The following is a 21,910-nucleotide window of genomic DNA, read 5'->3' on the forward strand; positions in this document are numbered from 1 at the left end:
ACAGAATAAAGCAGGCTACTTCATTGGCACCACATGCACAAGCACCTATTCCCTCCATCATCAATGATCAGTAGCAGCAGTTATATGCATTGCGGGAATTCGTGAAAGAACTTCAGAAGGCGCCTTTCTAACCTATCTGCAATTCCACCTAGAAGGACAGGGGCAACGGATACTTAGGAATGTGACCACCAGTAAGTTTGCCTGCAAGCCACTCACAATCATGATTTGGAAATGTATCACTGTTGCTTAATGTCACTGGGACAAAATCCTAGAATTCCCTCCCTAAGGGAACTGTTCGTCAACATACAGCACGTGGACTGCAATGACTATAGAAGATAAATCATCATTGCCTTCTCAAAAGCAAATACATACAGGCACTAAATGCTGGCCAGCCAGTGACACACCCATCCCACATGTGAATAATAAAAAAAAATCTGTTTGGCAGTAATATATTCCTATACATTCAGTCAACACATTGTCTTGAGTGAGAACAAACTAAAGGTTTGTACAGTTACTTAAATGTATGTTGTCTGGAAATTAACGTTAAAACAAATATTACATTCAATACAATATAATTGCTCATTTTCTTAAAAAAAACCCAAAGCTGATTAAAATAAAGTCAGTGCAGAGCACAACTGTCATCCTGATTTTGTTACCGGTAACACCGTCCTTGCCTTCTCCATTGCCGACTAAGGAGTTAACGAACTGGGAGGTTGTTAACTGATCTTATTTAAGCTAGAGGATAGCATGTCTCACAATCATAAAATCAGGTTAACAGGAGACTCCGGCAAACTGTTACCTCAGGAGCAACAGTGTGTACCATCTAGAAGATGCACTGCAGGAATTCACCAAAGGTCCTTAGACAGCACCTTCCAAACACATGACCACTATCACCGAGAAGGACAAAGGCAGCAGATTCATGGAAGCACCACCACATCCAGAGGTTGCCCTCCAAGCCACTCACTATCCAGTCTTGGAAATAGATCACTACTCCTTCAGTGCTACTGGGTCAAAATCCTGGAATTCCCTCCGAATGTCATATGGGTCTCTCTCGACAATATGGACTGCAGGGTTCAAGAAGACAACTCACCATCATCTTCTCATGGGTAACTAGAGATGAGCAATCAATGTTGTCCATGAGCGATGCCCATGTCCCACGAGTGAATAAAGGAAATAATCATTCACAGGCTATTACTGATGGAGACCTGTAATAATCAATATCTTAGCCTTGACTAATTAACATCACTGTCAATGCCTTGGATGAGGGAAATGAGAGTAGTGCTTCCGAGCTTGTTGATGGAACAAAGTTATTTCAGAAATTAAGTTGCCAGGAAAATGCAAAATGGCAGCAAATGTTTAGAATTAAGTTCACAAGCAAAACCTTGCAGTTGAACTGTAATGCCGGAAGTATGACATTGTCTGCTATGGTTTGGAAAAGAGAAAAATGGGTTTGTTTGAAATGGTGCAGGACTGGGAAATGTTTGCATTCAAAAGGATCCACGTTTCCTAATCTATGAATCACAGAAAGTTGAATTAAGGTACAGCAAGTAATTAGAAATAATAAATTGGGCATGTTAGTATTTATTTCAGAAGATGCCTCGTAACACAGAAAAAAAAGTTTTGGTAAAGTTGTTTATATCCTTGATGAGACAACTGCTGAAGCACAAGCTATCATTTTGGTCTTTGCTTCTAAAGAAGAATTAATTTACCTTAGAGGGAGTGCAACGATTTATCACTGGATTGATTACTGAGATGAGACAATTGTTTAATGAAGTTAGATCGAGTAGGTAAGGGCCATACTTTCTTTGAGTCAGGAAGAATGAAAGATGATTTTCACTGGATCATATAAAATTCTCAAGAACTTGTTAGGTAGAATTCAGCATTGGAGTTTTAGGGCTGTGGCGAAGGCACAAAGCATTATGAACCTACTGGGTAAACCAATATCTGCTCAAATGCTGCGCTGTTATTTTCTGTTATGATTTTCTAGACAGGCACGGAAAGATATAGTCTTGGAATAGCTGTGGTTTTTTTTTGCGTATGTTAAAATCTGAGATTGAAAAGATCAAGGCATCAAGGAGGATGTAGATAATGAGGTGTAGCTGTTACTAGGTTCATCTATAACGACATTGAAACGGAGATCGCTTGCAGTACTTGTTTCTTTCATTTTCTATTATTACTGAGATTCAAATTAAAATTATTACATTTGTCCATTTTTGGACAGGAGCAGAATGCTTTTATCAATTAAATAGATTACCTCTGCAACTGTTGTATGCATTTTTACAAGATACCGTTTTCTTGAATATTGTTGTGTAGTTCATTTTTAGAACCTGAAAGACTCTTTAAGAAGCACAATATTTTTTTAACTGGTGCAATCACATGGAAAATTTGTTAAGTTGCAATTGAAAAGCTATGGCAAACGTTTAAGTTTGAACTTGGTGGAATAGGGGCACGATTACAATTTGTTCCTTCACACGCTATTTGCGCACCCCAGGCAAATTGGAATCATTGCTTGTTTCCTCTTGGGACTTTTTGAGCGCACCAGTAATCTATTGATAGCGGATTGACGGATTGTCATTACGTATTGGGACATATAAGCATAATTGATTGCCCTATGAAACGAGACACAAGTTGAACGGTAAAAATGCGTTGCGTTCTGCCATTTGTCTTATCGTTATCGCTCCTTGCTTCTGCGCTGATGAAGAATAATCCAAACTGCAAACAATGGGGGACTGATGACTTGCTTGGCTTGACTAAGGAAGGTGATATTGTTCTTGGCGGAGTTTTCAGTGTGCACATGAATATCGATCGTCTGGATCTTTCTTTTCAAAAACAATCAAAAGCGGTAAAATGTAAAAGGTCTCCAAGAGTTGTGATGTTTTCTACCATTTCATACTTTGCAAAATATCTGTTGAGAATTGAAGGCTTCATTTGTGCAATGTAATATACATGTCGTCGTCTTACCGTCTTTTGCAAAATCCTATCGTTGGATGAACAGTAGTTCCAGAGTGTTATTCATGACGCTGCTATTACGTGTTTATAATTTTAAGATATATATTGAGCATGGCTTGGAAGTTTAATGAATTGGTTGTAAAATCCAAAAGCTTTAGTAGTGATTCGCTAGCTCCGCCGTTTTTAAGGCCCAACTGACGTGTTTAACATGTTCACTTGCAAGGAGTTACAATCAGACTCGACAGATCCGTAGTTTATTCGGCCCACTGAAGCAATTTTCGATTAAATTATACGCACGGCTGTTGCAGTGATTCATTTATAGCAATTGGTACAGCAGATGTCATTGTTTTCGGCGGTTAGAAATTATATCTCTTAATCCAGATGGACATGAACAGCACCCGGATTTGCGGAGGTTTCGTTATCAGAGATTTTGATGTGTATTTTCAAACTAAACATCTTAGGGCCAGCTTTCAAGATTGTTACTGTGCAAATACTCGGGGAATTCGATGTTTTTGTCCCACCCACATTAAAACCAGAAGCGACTTAACACATTGCAGCTGATGACACTCAACACTCGATTGTAAATATTTACTGAGATAAATATAGCTATTGTCCCAGAAAGAAAATATGAAATATGTGTCAGCTATTATGCAAAGACAATGCTTAGGAATTGGCAAGTTATTATTTAATTGAACCATGCACTCCAACCTCGAATTGTACACTCAGTCACCGCTCTTAAGCAGTCACAATTCCTTTGTGACTTACCTATTCACTCAAATATATATGGACAACTTTTAAAGCAAATCTCGCTGCATTATTACTGTCATTCGTTTCGCATGTATGTATCTGCCTCTGTGTAATTAGCAGCAGTGCTTTTATGTGTTAGTAGTGGTCCTTCCTACAAGTGCACCAGTCTTGGAAGCTGAGCTATAGCAAAAACGAGACACAGCCGAAGTACGAAAGTGGAAGCGTTCAGCAGGTCAGACATCGGAAGGACTTCATATCACCTTCAGACAAGAACACGTTTGCCTTTCGGGATCATTTTTCTTGCGAGATGTGTCAAGTAAGGTGTCTTAGCACTGACTATGTGTCAAATGCAATTGTGCAGGATGTGATAAGGACCAAACGCTAATAGCGGTGACCACGGATTTAATGAAAATTACAGCTGGGAGGCACCAAACGTGATTTTTAAAACCTTCTGAATTGTAACAGTGAGAAAAGAGAAGGATAGGAGAGCGATGGATTGTCTACTCTTTAATTTCTAAACTAGACTGAATTGGTGTGAGAAACACTGTTTTAAAGTGAGCTGGAATAAAATAAATTGGTGAGGATTCCATCTTTTGAATGTAGGATTTTTAAAATGTTCAATCACGGGATGTGGGCGACGCTGGCGAGGCCAACGTTTATTATCCATGCCTAAATACCCAGAGGACAGTTAAAAATCAACCACATTGCTGTGGGTCTGGAGTCACGTGTAGACTAGATCAGGTAACGACGGTAGTTTTCTACCCTGATGGACATTAGTGGGCCAATTGGGCTTCTTTTGGCAATCAACAATGGTTTCATGATCACCATTAGACTGTTAACTCCAGATTTTTAAAAAATTGAATTCAAATTCCAACATCTGCCGTGTCAGAATTTTAACCCAGGTCCCTCGAACATTACCTCGATTGGTAGTCCAGAGATGATAGTATATTTTTAGAATAGCAAATCTAGATCGTCTGGAGGAGAAAGCTAAAGAAACGAACTAGAAAGTGAGGAGCAGAAAGATAAACAGAGGACCAGAAGTGAGAGAGTTAGCGAAGTTCAATTCAAATCGTTTCAAACCAAAGTTATTCTATCAGAACTGTTTATGATAAAAAGAAAAGAACCTGAACAAAGTTCACAGTTGCGTGCCTGCAATCGAAAATCTGTGCATTAGGTCACCTTCTTCTTCAAGATTGTAATGCCCTTTTCCGAAGTGGACTGATGCTCAGGATGGGGAATTGACGTAGTCGGTTCAGCAAGATCTCTGTGAAATCGGAGCAGCGTGAAATTCTTGGATTTTCGATGCAGATACGAGTCTGTGGGAACAAAGTACGCATTGGACATCATAATCTCTAGCTTCAAGAGATCTGGTCGTTAGAGGAGACAGTGAGAGCCAGAGGTGATATATTATAGAATGACTAATGAAAAGGAAACAACGAATGCTCACAGGTGGTGGCACACACATCGAAAATCCAGACATAGAAAAAAATCAGCTGAAGGTCTGTCAAACAACATAATCGTAGCATTTTAACTGTGAATCGTTTGACCACAATTTTATTTATTAAAGTCAATGATGAAGTAAAGCCACACACTCTTCAGGATTTTAAAAACATCATAAAGTAATAACACTTTAGATACAAGTGTACAGTACTGTTTTGTTGTCAAAAATGTATGAGAATCTGTCAATGAACGTAACCTTTTGAAAGCGCTTCTGCAGATGCAATCGCCTGTTTGATTTTCTTGGATTTTAATTTTAAGAAGATTTATTTGCACGGTTTAATGAAACGTTGTTATTGAGTGCACTATCTCAAAATATTATACGACTTGCAATTATGATATGTTGGTCAAAATTAACGTTAACGTCATCATAACTACGGACATAAAACGAGAAACTTGAAAGGGTTGAGAAAAAGATTTACAAGAATGTTGCCAGGGTTGGAGGGTTTGAGTTCTTGCGAGTGGCTGAATAAGCTGGAACTATTTTCTCTGGAGCGTCGCTGGCTGAGGGGTGACCTTAAATAAGTTTATAAAATGATGAGGAGCATGGATATAGTGATTAGTCAAGGTCCTTTTCGCCAGGGTAGGAGAGTCCAGAATTAGACGGTACAGGTTTAATATGAGAGGAGAACTAATTATAAGGGACCTAAGAGGCAAATTGTTCAGGCAGAGCGTGGTGCGTGTTTGGAACGAGCCGCCAGAAGCGGTGGCGGGGGCTGGTACAATTAGACCATTTAAAAGGCAACTGGAAGGCTGCATGAATGGAAAGGGTTTAGAAGGAAATGGGCGCAATGCTGGCAAACGGCACAAGATTAATTTCGGATATCTGGTCGGCGCGACGAGTTGAACCGAAGAGTCTGTTTCTGTGCTGTATATCTCCGTGACACAATGACACTAAGTCAGTATTAATTTTATCTACTTGCAAAATAAAATATTTTTCTACAGCTTTTGGACGAGAGGTTTGCGCTTCGCGCTGACGATGATTTTTGCCATTGAAGAAATCAACAAGAACCCAAGGCTGCTTCCCAGCGTTACCCTGGGGTACCGAATTTATGACACTTGTACCATGCCATCTTTAACTCTGAAAGCAACTTTCCAGTTTTTAAACCGAGGTGAAGTCACCTCCTCCAAACTGGCTTGCACGATGTCTTCCACTGTCGCTGCCATTGTGGGTGATGCCGCATCCTCGCAGTCTGTAGCAATGGCCACGTTAATTGGTCCGTTCAGGATTCCAATGGTAAGACTCACATATAAATCTCCAAATTCCACAGGTAACGATCAGTAAACAGCATTATTGACAAAACGGCAGACTATTTCATTTTATTCAGAAGGACTGGCAGCATCTATGGGGAGAAAAACGGAGTTAACGTTTCAAATCCGATGTGACTTGTTCAGAAACGAAGATGCTCCACAGGTTCTGCAACATTCTCTGTGTTTGTTTCAGATTTCCACATCTGTAGTATTTAACTTTTATTCCTTTTTATTATCATTAATAAATTCAAATGCTAATCGAGATATTTTCTTAATGGTATTAAATTTACACGTTAATATTCTATATAACGACAGTGGTACCAGCGCTACCTATAGGAAAGATAAGGAGCTGAGCTAATGGTCATCCGGAGCCCCTTTTCTATGGAATCCATTGGCTCGAATCCCGCCACGGTAAAGAGTGACATTTGAATTCAAATAAAAAAAATCTGAAATAACACCCTAATGTTGAACACATCAGGATAACAGCCCGTTGGTTCACAAATGCTCTTGCGGGACGAAGCTGCCATTTTTACCTGCGCTGGCCTACGTGTACCTCCAGACTCACAGCAATCCGCGTGACTTTCAACTGCCCTCTGGGTAATTAAGCATGCTGGCCTGGCCAGTGACACCCATATGCTTTGAATGAATTAAAAAAAAACTTTGTAAAATCATAGTGTTCTCATTTTACACCTAAATTATGAGTAAATGCAGACAGAGCTATTTTAACTACTAAGAATAATGGCATCATTTAGGTGTTACTTTGTAATTCAGTCAGGAAAGATTGAACATCCAATGGCTCTTTTGTCTAGAAAAGAGGGGATTGAAAGTGAACTTGTATTTTAACTTTAAGAAGGGTTTCGATAGGAGGGAGTTGGAAAAAGTCCTCCCATTTGTGGAAGCAGAAGGAAGCTTAAAAAGGAGATCGTCACAAATAAATCCCAGAAAGAATTCTTCAGACTTTCTTTCTTAAATAAAAAAAATGAATGCAATGCCGCATGAAATGGTGAAGCTGAGTAGAATCGTTGCATTTAAGGGGAAGCTGGTGAAGTGCGCACGGATGAAGGAATGAAGGACATTGATGAGTTAGGATAAAGAAATGTGGGTGTCCTGTGAATACAGACGTGAGTGCAGAACTGAGTCGGAATGGATTGCTTTCCAACTGTAAAGTTCTGTGAAATTCCGTTTTGATACCCGGTTTCTTGCATTTAAAGATATCTTAAATAAATGAAATCAGTTTTAACTGATATCATGTTGAAATATGTCGGCAAGGCATGGAGACAGGATGTAAATTCATGAAGCATTTACTTGTCTGATCGTGATTTCGGTTGAAAAGTAACTCGGTCTATTTCTCAGATTGCTGTTTCTTGTGTTCTCTGTTGGGTAACATTGCAAGTAATGTATTTTTGCATTCAATTCTCCTTGCCTCACTTAAAGAAAACACTCCATTAGCTTGAATGTGACTTGGCGTATTCCCTGTGTCGCACCTTAATTCTAAATGCACTGCAACATTAACAGAAACGGAGGCAATGAAGAAAATATTAAGTATCGCCCATCTTTGAGTCAGAGAACCATTCCACATAGAAAATGATGAATTGAGCTGTAGCATTTCAAACTACTAATGCAATTAATCTTATTCCTCTGCAATTGTCCTAAAACCTTTCGATGTTTCCCTTCGAGTTGATATTACATTAATGTCTTCATTCCAGGAAAGAGTAGTACCGGTCGACCTAAAAGTTCCTTGTAACTGAAGCCCAATAGTCCACACTCCACTATCACTCTCGTAAGTTTCTCCTAAATTTCCTCCAAACCTTAGAAACATCGAGCAGTTTCTTCCCGAACGTTTCGATATGAGGAAATTTAATGTTCCAGTGTTAAATTTTCCTCATGATTTTCTGTAATGTTCACACATTTTCATTGCCGCAGCCGGCCTGACTATTTCCACGATTTTCTGCAAGTGAATAAAAAATCACCAGTGTGAAAATAGGAAATCATGACAAGCTCCACTTTTAATCATCCACAGGTCAGCTACTTTTCCACCTGTGCATGTCTGAGTAACAGGAAGGAATATCCATCGTTTTTCAGAACCATACCGAGCGACTATTTTCAGGCAAGAGCCTTAGCTCATCTAGTAAAGCGTTTTGGTTGGACATGGATCGGGACAATTAGGAACGACGATGATTATGGTAACTTTGGGATGCAAGCTTTCACCGAAACTATCCAACAATTGGGCGTTTGCATTGCGTTCTCTGAGTCCATTCACAGAACCTACCACAGGGACAAGCTACTTCGAATCGTAGATACTGTACGGAAATCTTTAACCAAAGTTGTTGTGGCATTCGTTGCACCTGAGGAAATGAGCATTTTATTCAGTGAGATTGCTCAACAGAACGTGACTGGTATACAATGGATAGGAAGCGAGGCTTGGGTATCCACACAATTTCTGCCCCAGGAAGAAAGCAGGCGCTTTGTCTCTGGCACAATCGGAGTTGCAATTCACCAGGTAAATATACCAGGACTGAGAGAATTTCTTTTGGACGTCCATCCATCCATATATCCAGGCAACCGGTTAGTGAAAGAGTTTTGGGAATTAACTTTCGGCTGTGCGTTGAGGGGCACAGATAACAGAACGGATCAAGTTCCCTCCAACAAGTGGAAGGAATGTACCGGAAGAGAGAGTTTACGGATGACGCACAATGAACTTACTGATGTCTCACAGTACCGGGTTACTTACAATGTATATAAAGCTATATATGCCATTGCCCACGCTCTCCATGACATGTTGTCGTGTAAAACTGGCAAAGGACCATTTTCCGAAAATACTTGCGCAAATATCTCAAGTTTCCAACCGTGGCAGGTAAGAGGTCAGTTAGACCATTTTTTTTTGCTTATTCTTTCATGCGGCATAGGCGTCTTCAATGAGGGCAACATTTATTACTCATTCCTGACTGTGTTTGAACTATGCACGGTGCTTGGCCATTTCACAGGATACGTCAAAGTCAAAATTGTTTATGTCTGGAATCGCTTGTAGGGCTGACGATGTCATAACGTTAGACCTCCTTCCCGAATTAACATTACTGCACAAGATGGACTTTTCAACAATCGACAATGATTTCACGGTCACCATTACCGAGAATATTTTTAAATTCGGATTTATTAACTGCACCTAAATTCCATCAATTGCCATAATATTTCTACCGGGCTCTAATTAACTAGCTCAGTGACTTTGCTATTATAGTCTAGTATTCCCATCTCAAGGGGCACATTCTGAATGTATGTACATTTCTAAATGATTTTCGATTCCAGTATGAAAAGCAAATGAGTACTAACACGCTTTTATATAGTTCAAATTTTATTCTAAACACAGATTGTCAACTTCTGATTTTTTTCCTCCATTTTAAAGCTACTGCATTATATGAAAACAGTCAATTTCACGACCAAAATTGATGAAAACGTCCATTTTGATAATAACGGAGATCCAGTGGCCACCTATGACATTGTAAACTGGCAACCCAACGCGGCTGGCGGCGTGGACATCGTCGGTGTTGGAGTCTATGACGGCTCAGGCACACCAGGCCAAGAAATTATAGTAAAGGATGAAGCAATTGTATGGAGTGGAGGCCAAATTACGGTATGGATATTATGGCAGCGAGCTGAAAAGTCCCCATCCATCAATTATAACAAATCTCAGTAGATAGCCAGATTAGCTACAAAAACAAAGTTGCTGAAAAAACTCAGCAGGTCTGGTAGCATCTGTGAAGGAAGAAAAAAAAAACAGAGTTATCGTTTTAGGTCCGGTCACCCTTCCTCAGAACGGATCGACTTCCTTAGCCGGATTAGCTACGGTTTTTTTTCCGTGGAGGAGAGAAGATTGGGGGAGGGTTGGGGTTTTCTGATTGAGGTATACACAGTCATGAGAGGCATAGACACGGCACGTCGTCAGAATCTTTACACACGGTAGACGTTTCTAAAATCAGAAGGTATAAGTTTACGATGACGAGGAAAGCTGGGGAAAAATGATTTCATCGAGAAGGTGGCAGAGAATGAAACATGTTGCCTGAAAGGACGGTGGAGACAGGCACGCTCACAACATTTATGACACTTTGGGAGGTGCACTTAAAATGTTCATTAGGCTATGGACCAAATGCAGGTAAATGGGATAAATGCAGTTGGTGTAGACATGTTGGGCCGAATGGCCTGTTTCTATGATTGATGACTCTTTGACTTTAATTCCTTTAAATCTAACCAAAGCACGAACCAAATCCTGTTTTAGCTTTGAGATTTTAGGGAATGCAAGTTTAGTTCAAGCAAACTCCCCCATGAACCACTATGCCACCTTTGGTAGCTTTCTGGTGATATGGGCTGCACCGTTTCCAAAGTCAATCCATCTGTACTAAGCTGCAGAGCCAACGCTGAATGTAATTTCCACAGATATGGCCTAACAATGGTCTTATATAATTGTTGAAAAACGTCCTTCTTTTTCTGTCCCAGTTCTCTAGATATAAAGGCGAAAATTTCATCTTTTATTATTTAATTTCCTGACAAAAAGTTAATTACATGGCGAAGAAAAAAGCTGCTAAACTTGTGAAGCAGAGCTTGCATTTAGAAAGGAGTCAGTAGTAACATCGCAACAAGGATAGAAACAGAGAGCACCAGGCTAATGTTCCAGGAACGATCCTTTCAGATAATGAAATTTGAATTCCATAACGTCTTGAGTGAAAATCTAGCACACTAACGGTTCTTGTAAAAACACGTCTGATCCAATAATATTCTTTCGGAAAGGGAATCTGCTGTCGCTTTTTGTCCCATTCTCAGAAATAGCCAAATAAACCGCATTGAGGGATCAGGAACAAATTGTGGCCTTGTCCACATCCCATAAACAAATCCAACTTGGTTTCTTAAATGCCCATTCCAATAATTTCCCAAAGATTAAATTAGCGCGTCATCACGTTAATGTTATAATTACAACAATGGTACCATCTGCAATGTTAAAGAGCAATTTCCTGCATCCCTCTTTCTTAAAGAAAATTGTCAAATGTTGAATATCAGTTAGTAAATACAGAACTATAACTTCTTCTTCTTCATAATTAGGTTCCAAGAGCAGTTTGTTCCGAAAGCTGCCCCAATGGAACAAGGAAAGCAACAAGGAAAGGACAATCTCTTTGCTGCTTTGACTGCATTAAATGCGCTAATGGTGAAATTAGCAACACCACTGGTAAGCACCAGCAGGACGATTGACTGCTGTAATTGCTTGCTTGCTGACAGAGGATTTCAGAATTTTAGAAGGCCTTTGTGGTTTTACTGGAATCACAGAACATAAATGGCGAATAGAACGCAGGGGCAATCTAACTGACTGAAATGTTAAGAACTGAATTATTGAGTGTTAACACTGTGGTGTGTTTTGTAAAAATTATATTCATTTTCCAATACAAGTTTATTTTCTTTCATTTAGATTCACCAGATTGCATTAAATGTCCGTGGGAATACCGGTCCAACTGGAGACGAGACGAATGCATATTGAAGGACATTGAGTTTCTTTCTTTTGGCGATCTGATGGGGATTATTTTGGTGACTTTGGCATTTCTCGGAGCCTCCATCACAATCGGTGTACTTGTTTTGTTTTATGTTCACAGAAATACTCCAATTGTTAAAGCCAACAACTCCGAGTTGAGCTTTTTGCTTCTTTGTGCATTAACTCTGTGTTTTCTGTGCTCAGTGACATTCCTTGGAGAAGCTTCCACCTGGTCTTGTATATTGCGTCACACAGCATTTGGTGTCATTTTTGTTCTTTGCATTTCGTGTGTTTTGAGTAAAACAGTTGTTGTGGTGATGGCATTTAATGCGGTCCTTCCCAGAAATAACACAATGGGGTGGTTTGGACCTTCACAGCAGCGTCTATCGGTGTGAATCCTTACACTTGGTGCAATGTTTAATATGCGCAGTCTGGCTAAGAACGTCACCTCCTTACCCTTTAAAGAATAGCGATTATTTCAGCGAAATAATTGTTTTTGAATGCAATGTAGGTTCGCCGATAGCCTTTTATTGTGTACTGGGTTATATTGGATTTCTGTCTTGTGTGTGTTTTGTGGTTGCTTTTCTTGCTCGACAACTTCCAAACAATTTCAACGAAGCTAAACACATAACTTTCAGCATGCTTATCTTTTGCGCTGTGTGGATAACTTTTATTCCAGCGTATATCAGCTCCCCTGGTAAATATGCTGTAGCTGTGCAAGTCTTTGCGATTTTAGCATCCAGCTATGGACTAGGTTTCTGTATTTTTGCCCGTAAGTGTTACATTATCCTGCTGAGAAAAGACAGAAATACAAAGAAGCACATGATGGATAAAACGACTTCCAAGGATCATTAGTTATTCCTTCAAATGTGGTGATGTAGTTTATGAAGCATAGTTTTTCACTTGGCATAAATGTTGTTGATACATATTTGACAATATTTTACATTAGAATAAACTATATGATCTGCAAAAAGATGTAAACCTTTTATTTTGAAGCTTTGTAACATTACGATCTACTATACTGCCTGCATGGTTTAAAATCCAGATATCACCTTTTAAATGTTCACGAGTTATTTCGCAATTAGAATTATCATTGGACAGGCGGAGAAGGAACTTTCTGAAACAGGACAGGGCTCTAATGGGAGCCATTCCTTTAAGAAGCCATGAATGGACCGGACAGTGCTTCTCGTACAATGTGCATACCAAGCTGAGAAGGAAGCATTGCATTTTGTTTTTTTTTAGACGAACTTGAAGTGCTGTGAAATGATACTGCTTCTTTTACCAAATTTGTTTTGCCTTCATACCTGAATAATATTTAATTGGAGAAAGGCTGCAGAAAACTGCATAGATTTAGGAGTCCTTGTTCATGAATCACAAAAAGCAATCATTCAAGTTCAATGCACACTGTTGTAGATAAAAGGAATGTTGACCTTATTTCAAAAGGACAGGTGTATAACGATAGACGGGTTTTGCTAAAAGTATACAAGGCTCCGTTCAGACTACACTTGAATACTACGAACAGTTTTGGGCCTTTCATCTAAGGAAAGGCATACTGACAATGGAGGCAATGCAGAGAAGTTTCACCAGGCTGACAACAGGCATGGAAGGACTGCCTTATGAGGAAGGGTTGAGGAGGTTGGGCCTTCCTTATTGGAATTTAGCAGAATGAGAGATGGCTTAACTAAAACATATAAGATTCTTAGGCAACTTGACAAGGCAGGTAGGGAAACGTTTTTTTTCCTTTTGTGGGAGTACTAGAGGGCATAATCTCCGAATAGTGGGATGTAAAGGCTGAGCCATTCAGTATACCCAAGGCTGAGATAGACAGATTTTTAAACAATAAGTTAAACAATAAGGGTGATAAGAAAAATGCAGGAAAGTGGCGTTGAATATTGTCAGATCAGCCATGATCTCATTGAATGACAGAACAGATTCACTGGGCTGAATGGCCTACTTCAGCTCCAATTTCACGTGGTTTTATTTGATTTTTATCAAGAATATGCAAGTGCAACAGAACAGTTAATTGCCCAATACATTTATGTCAATTTGTAAACCCGGATATGATGATAATGCATTAACATTTATTGGTTGAATGGTATATAATTTTGACATCTGTAGGGATAATTCTAGAATCAAGAGAATTTTTGAAGGTGATCACAAATGCATCAAGCAACTACAGCCACCTCCCTCAATAGTCTGCGACTTTGAGTCTAAGCTCGTGAGTACTTTTACCATTTCAGCCCCCTTAATTTTTCCACTACAATCTTCATACTAACATTAATTTCTTTCAATTCCTCACTCTGTGTCGTAATTTGGATCTCGAATTCCGGGAGATTATTTATATCGTCCTCAATGAAAAAAGACACAAATTAATCAATTACCTTCTCTGCCAATTCTCTGCTTCCCCTAATGAATTCTACTAACTCTGCATATAATGGACCTACATTCTTCTTATATATTCTTATATATACAAAATTCTTGTGCGAACTTTGACACACTCTACTTGATCCTCATCGCTAAATCATGTATGTAAATGGTAAACAATTGCGGTCCCAACACTGATCGATGAGGCACACCACTAGCTACTGATTGCCAACCTGAAAAAGACTCATTTATTCCCATTCTTTGCTTTCTGTTCGTTAACCAATCTTCTATACATGCTAATACATTACCTGTAACACTGTACACCTTTATCTTATGCAGCAGCCTTTTGTGCATCACCTTGTTGAATGCTTTCTGGAATTCCAGATACACCACATCCACTGGTTCCCCCTGTCCACTGTGCTCATAATGTCCTCAAAGAATTCCAGTGAATTAAACATAACTTGCCTTTCATGGACCCATTCTGCATCTGTGCAATGGGACAATTGCTATTCAGATATCTCACTATTTCTTCTTTGATGATGGATTCAAACATTTTCTCCACTACAGAAGTTAAACCAATTGGTCTATAATTAATTGCCTTTTGTCTGCCTCATTTTTTTTAAGCAGTGGCATCACATTTGCTAGTTTCCAATCTGCTGGAACCCCTGCATATTCCACCAAATTTAGATAAATTACCACAAGCACATTTGCTATTTTCCCTGCCATCTCTATACTATACTGTGATGCACTCCATCAGGCCAGGGGACTTGCCTACCTTTGGCCCCATTAGCTTGCCCAACATTACCTCATTAGTGACAATTATCGTTTTTAGGTCCTCACCCTCCATAGCCTCCTTAAAATCGAATATTGGCATGGAATTTGTGCCTTCCACCGTGAAGACCAACACAAAATACCTGTTCTGCACCTCAGCCATTTCTTCATTTCCCATGATTAAATCTCTTTTCTCGTTCTTTAAATGACTAATGTTTATCTTAGTCTCTGTTTTTCATTTTAGTTATTTCGAGAAACTTTTGCTATCTGTATTTATATTCTGAGCTAATTTGCTTTCATAATCCATCTTACTTTTCTTTATCGCTTTTCTCGTGGCGATCTGTTGACATTTAAAGATTTCTCAAAAATCTATTTTCCCACTAATCTTTGCCACGTTGTATGCAATTGATAATTATGCAATTTATCTAAAACCAAAAGCCCTCCCTTTTATACCACTGCCTCAGCCACATATTAAACTGTCTAATCAGCAATTCCTAACCTCACTAGCATGTGGCACAGGTAGTAATCGGTGTTTACTGCCATTGACGTCATGGCTTTCAATCTGGCTCCTAACTCTCTAAACTCAGCCTTCAGGGCGTCATCTTTCTTAGTACCTATGTTGTTGGTACCAACGTTTACCACGACCATTAGCTGGTTCCCTTCAATCACTCCCTAAATGCTCTGCAGACACGCAGTACCCTGCAGGTCCCGTGTACTAAGGAGGCTTCACACTATCTTGTTGTTCGCTGTTCCCTCACCCTTTGGGTCTCCTATCACCACGGTCCTAACCATCTTTTTCTCACCCGTCTGAGCAGTCGAGCAACCTGCAGTGCTGCGGGCTTGGCTTTGGCTGCAATTCCCTGAGACAGTATCACCATCACGAGAACTCAGCACAGAGTACCGGTTGGCTATTGGATGGCCTTGGGGGACTCTTGCACTACTTGCCTCACCTTATGATTGTGTGCGAGTGTCACCCATTCCATATGTCCTGCACCCTTATACACTGTGGGGTGACTACCGCCTTGTACAGGCTACCCACATAACTTTCATTCTCCCAGATGCTCCTCAGTGCCTCCAGACGTCACTCAAACTCCATAACCCAGTGCTCGAGTTGGAGATAATGACGGCACCTCTTCCACATGTGTTACTAATCAATGCAATCAGCATCCAAGAACTCCCACATATTACAGGTGGAGCAACCACTTCATTGAGCTGGCCTGCTATCCCTTCAATTAACCCAAAAATTACACACTAGAAAACATTAATCCAATTCTCAACAGGTTATTCGGTTACAATAGAAAATTGAAGAGTTAAACTGACCCATCAAACAGCCAGTCACATACCAGTTTAGCTGTGACATCACTCTGCGATCTCACGCACCTTCTCTCCACAAGCTGTTGAGCCCCTCACTGGTTCCTGGGTCTCGGCCCTCGGACTGCCGCCTGCTCTGGAGGTAAGTTCCTGGAAGCTTTCTCTCTTTTTTTTCGGTTAGAGGAGGAGAGAAGGATGGAAACACCACAGTAATGTGATGTTTGGGACTCACGGTTCCTTGACACCGGGTTCTTTCACGATTCACTTCAGTTGTGGTGACTGAGCTGACCTCTCTCAGAATGCTCCTCAGTGACGACCCTCTGCCCTAGTCTGTTCGAACAAGACCAAAGAAAATTACAGCACAGAGACAGGCCCTTCAGCTCTCCACGCCTGCACCAACATGCTGCCCGTCACAACTAAAACTCTTTACCCTTCTGGGGACCGTATTCCTGTATTTCCATCCTATCCATGTATTTGTCGAGACACCTGTTAAAAGCCACTATTATCCGCTTACACTACCTCCCCTGGCAGCGTGTTCCAGGCACACACCACCTCTGTGTGGAAAAACTTGGCCTCGCACATCACCTTTAAACCTTGCCCCTCGCAACTTAAACGTATGCCCCCTAGTAACTGACTCTTCCACCCTGGGAAAAGCTTCTGATTGTCTACTGTGTCCATGCCCTTCATAATCTTGTAGACATCGATCAGGTCGCCCCGCAACCTCCGTTGTTCCAGTGAGAAGAAACCAAATTTCTCCAACATCTCCTCATAGCTAATGCCCTCCATACCAGGCAACATCCTGGTAAATCTTTTCTGTATCCTCTCCAAAGCGATCACATCCTTCTGGTAGTCTGGTGATCAGAATTGAACACAATATTCCAAATGCAGTCTAACAAAAGTTCTATAAAGCTGCAACATTACCAACATTACAATTTTTAAACACAGTACCCCGGCCGACGAAAGCAAGCATGCCGTATGCCTTGTTGGCTACCTTTTCCACCTGCGTTGCCACTTTAAGTGACCTGTGTACCTGTACACCCATATCCCTCTGCCTATTAGTATTCTTAAGGGTTCTACCATTTACTGTGTATTTTCCATCTGGATTAGACCTTCTGAAATGCATGACCTCACATTTTTCTGGATTAAACTCCATCTGCCATCTCTGCCCAAATCACCAACCAATCTATATCCTGCTGTATCCTTTGACGGTCTTCATCGCTATCCACAATTCCACCAACCTTTGTGTCATCCACAAACTTATTAAATTTGTACAAAATGAAAGCTCTGATTCATAGGCAGCCTATCTTCATGTTTAAGTTAGATCTCATCAATTTACAAGCTTTCCCAGAATTGCTAGTAATACCGCACCCGAAGTATGCTCCGACTGGGGATAATGAAAGAAGTTTAATATCATACCAGATTAAATGTGAGGCTTTTAGTTTTGCCAAAAGATAACACACCTGAGAACTTATAACGTTTTAAAATTCAGCAAAGGATGATTGACAAAATTGGTCAGAAAAAGTTTAAAAAATGAGTTCAAACTAGATCACTGCACATAACATCAGCTGTGAAAATTTCAACAGGTATGTGAAAAGAAATGGATTACTGATAGCAAATATGGGTTCTGTGGCAGTAAGACAAGTGATTATAATGATGCATAATAATGTGGCTGAAATATTAATGAAGTGTTTTCTGAATGTTCTCATGGTAGATGACATTAAAAGAAATCCAGAACTGGTGCGGAATATTGGGTCTAGATAGGATGATGATTCTTAGGATAGCAAAGTTGCTAGGGTGAATGTTGAACAAAAACTCAGACTTGATTACCTACACCCTAAAATTGGTGCTTACAAATACAGTAGATGAATTACTTTTGATCTTTTGCTTTTTCTTAGATCCAGGAACAGGTCAGTGCATCTTAAATTAGATGAAAAGTACCTGGATATTCAAGGAAGGAGCTCGAGAGAAAACAAACTAAAGCAAAAGACCAATTATTATGCTATTGACGGAGAATAATTACAAAACTCTTCGAACATAAAGATCTCCCTTACCAGAGGCAATGTGGATTTATGAAAGGAAAACATCATTTGATGAATTTGTTCCAATGCCTTGACAATGGCACTAATGGGATCAAAAGAGAAATCGGTGAAAATGGTGCATTTGGATTTTTACAAAGAATTCAACAAGGTATTGCACATGAAGTCATTACAGAAAATATGTGCTCATTGTACGGCCATAACACATTAGAGATCAGATAATGAAGAGAAATCAGAGAAGGTATAAGGATGGCATATTTGACTTGAAAGGCTATAAGAAGAGGGATACAGAAAGTACCTTGGACCTCTACTGCTATAAGTCGCTTTCAATGGCTTAGATGACAGAACCGAATGTAAAACTTCCATGTTTGCGGACCATTTAATGATAGACAAAGACCATAGGAAATAGGAGCAGGGGTAGACCATTTGACCCCTTCAGTGTGCTCGACCATTCAATAGGATCCTAGTTGATGATACACTTCTTATGTCCACCCTCCTATCCTTTCCCAATAAACTTTCATTCCCCTATTGATCAAAATTCGATCAATCTCAGTTTCAAATAACGCAAGTTGTCTCGCCCCACATTTGTCTTTGGAACAGTTTTCCAAAGTCTCACAATGGATGGTCAGATTGGGATGTCTGATTGGTGCAGACAAGTTGGACTGAAGGGTCTGTTTCCATGCTATATTTCTCTATGACTCTGTGTGAAGAAATTTCTCCTTATCTCATTCTTAAATTGAGGTCGCTCAATTCTGGGGCTATGCCATATAGTCCTAGGTTCTCCCGTAAGGGGAGATCCTCTCGGCATTTACCCTGTCAACCTCCTTAAGACCCCTATATGTTTTAATAGTTTGCCAAGGAACTTGATGCGGCTGCACAGAGCTGACACAGAGGCTGCAAATTTTAATGTTCAGTTAATGGGCAAGAACATGGCACATAGAATGTCATATGTATAAAATTGACATTATCTATCTTGATAAGGAGCACCAAAAAGCAAAATGTATATTTAAATGGCGAGAGACTGGAAGATAATGGAATTCTAAGAACCTGTGCATACAAATACCTGAATCACAGAGAGCTAGCGTGAAAGATACAGCAAGGAACTGAAACAGGAATTGTACCATAGCCTTTATTTCAAATGAGATTTGAAAGTACAGAAGCCTTAGAGAGATTCATTAGACTGCATCTGGAATATTGTGTGCAATTTGGTTTCCCTACCTAGGAAAAGACATTCTTGCCATAACGGGAATGTATTGAAGCTTGAGTACATCAATGTCTGAGATGAGAGAATTGTTCTGTGAGGTTAAATTCAGCATTCTATTTAATTGATAAACCTAAAATAGTAAAGGAATTGACTGAATGAATGCTTGGAAGATATTTTCCAGAACTGCTGGTGTGTAAAACGAGTGGATAGTCTCCGAATAAAATGTTAGATATTTAGGACTGAGGTTATAGGTCAAGGTCTCTGAACCTGCGGAATTATCAATCCCAGAGTGCTGTAATTGTTGAGTATATCCAAGTCAGCGATTGGCAGTATTGTACATAAAACATCAGGACTGTGCGGAAAGATGTAACTGATATAGAGGTCTGCCTTAATGGAAAAGTGTCCTAGAAGCTTCAGTTGGCTCACTCCCACTGAATTTATTAATACTTTTGTACTATCAGTAAATAACATAATGTTGCCTATCAATTGCGTGCTCACTTGTCAACTAGACATGGGGTTTAGAATTAAAAATGATATGAGGAATTAATATTCCTTTATGTCAGTTTTCAGAAGCTATCAAATGTCGTTACGGATGAAATGGAATGATCACTGCAAAGAAGGCAGATATATATTTTATTGAAATGCTGTTTCCTTCAGAAGTGATAAGTACCGTTCTTTTTTTTAATCCAACTAGTCTTGAAAGAAGCGTGACATGCACAATCATTGCAACCCATTGGTTAATGCGTGCATATTGTAAAACTCTTTGTCTGCTGGATAGCATTTGGAAAATGACGGTAAATGTTTGCATGTTCACCACGGCGCAATGGTACCATTATAATTTGTTCCTTCATTTTCTGCCACTGCACCCCAGGCAAGGATAAGTTATTATTTGTTTTCTGTTGGGAGTATGAACGTTGTGATATAAATCTATTTATAGATGTTTTGCAAATTGTCATTACATGGAATAATATAAAAACAGATTGTTGCTTTCAGAAAATCAGTTATTTTTAATGTTAACAATGCACTGTATTTTTTTATTGCTTTTATCGTTGTTCCTTGTTGCTTCCGTGCTTTTGAAGAATGAACCAATCTGCAAGCCATGGGAAAATGATGACTTGGTTGGATTGTTTAGGGGAGGTGACATATTTATTGGCGGAGTTTTCAGTGTGCATACCATTGTTGATCATCCAGATCTTTCCTTTCAACGTCAACCGGAAGTTGGAAAGTGCAGAAAGTCAGTGAAAATTTTTATTGTCCTCGAACATTTAAAACATTGCAGACTTATGTTGAGAAAAAGGCGCTCTTTTAGCAATCGAATAGCCTTTCACCATTGCATCTGCCTTTAGATAAAAAGTAGGCTTGTTATTTTGTTACATCATAACTGAGGCTGTTATTTTGTAATCCTAATTTTGAGGTCAAGATATTACACATTGTTCAGAGAACTAATGAAGATTTGATTAAAAGGAAAAACTGTTTAATTGTAGCCCATTGCATCAACTGAAATTTGAACTGAAATAAAGCAAACAATTGTAGGTGCTGGAGATCTGAATGAAAAAACAGAAATTGCTGGCGAAACGAAGGTAGGACTATCAGGAACTTTGGAGAGAAGGCAGAGTTAACGTTTCTAGACCAGTGACTCCAGTCACAGGATGAAGTGTCACCAGACCCAAAACGTTAACTGCGTTTTTGCCACATCTATCGGACCTGCTAAGTTTCACCAGAAATTTCTGATTTAGTTTTGAAATTACAGCTGCTCTGAAACATGTCAATAGTCATGCTCATTCAAAATACACAGGGTTATAATCGGATCCTGTAGAGTCATAACGTTTTTAACTAATTAACGCTCTCTTTAATTAAAGATTGTTTCGCTGATTTAGTAATTTCAATAATCCATAAACGTGAGTCTTATTTGTCAACTGTTATTAAGAGATTGATTGTTTCATATTAAACTCAGACGGGCAAGAACTACAGCAAGAATTGTTTTATTTCGTGAACAGACTCCCCTCAACATTTGCTGTGAGCGACAGTAATGCCCTTACCAATTAAATATCTTCCCCTGGGTTTTCAGGATGTTAATTGTCTGAAAGCGTCGGAAATTTGCTGCGTTTGCTCAAATCATATTTCAAATTGATTGTAACAAGATTGCCGTGGTTGATAAGACTTATTGATATTGCTTAATGTTGTTATGAAGGTAACTTAGTCCAAGAGGTGATAAAAATAAAATGGTCGTGGGAAGGATGACTTAACGCTCTTGGCAGTGCAAACTCATAC

General features: G+C 39.5%; 1 protein-coding gene across 1 annotated transcript in view; it reads left to right on the forward strand.

Annotated features, from left to right (window-relative positions):
* Nucleotides 1–2,779: 2,779 nt before the first annotated feature.
* The window catches only part of LOC109927648 (extracellular calcium-sensing receptor-like), a 216,078-nt gene continuing 196,947 nt past the window's right edge, over nucleotides 2,780–21,910 (forward strand). The window contains exons 1-5 of the mRNA XM_048604170.1: nucleotides 2,780–2,856; nucleotides 6,139–6,430; nucleotides 8,465–9,298; nucleotides 9,845–10,072; nucleotides 11,533–11,656. Coding sequence (XP_048460127.1) covers nucleotides 2,795–2,856; nucleotides 6,139–6,430; nucleotides 8,465–9,298; nucleotides 9,845–10,072; nucleotides 11,533–11,656 — 1,540 coding nt within the window. The 5' untranslated portion in view covers nucleotides 2,780–2,794. The remainder of the gene's footprint in view (nucleotides 2,857–6,138; nucleotides 6,431–8,464; nucleotides 9,299–9,844; nucleotides 10,073–11,532; nucleotides 11,657–21,910) is intronic.

This window comes from Rhincodon typus, chromosome 13 (assembly GCF_021869965.1).
Source record: "Rhincodon typus isolate 14 chromosome 13, sRhiTyp1.1, whole genome shotgun sequence".
NCBI classification, from domain to species: domain Eukaryota; kingdom Metazoa; phylum Chordata; class Chondrichthyes; order Orectolobiformes; family Rhincodontidae; genus Rhincodon; species Rhincodon typus.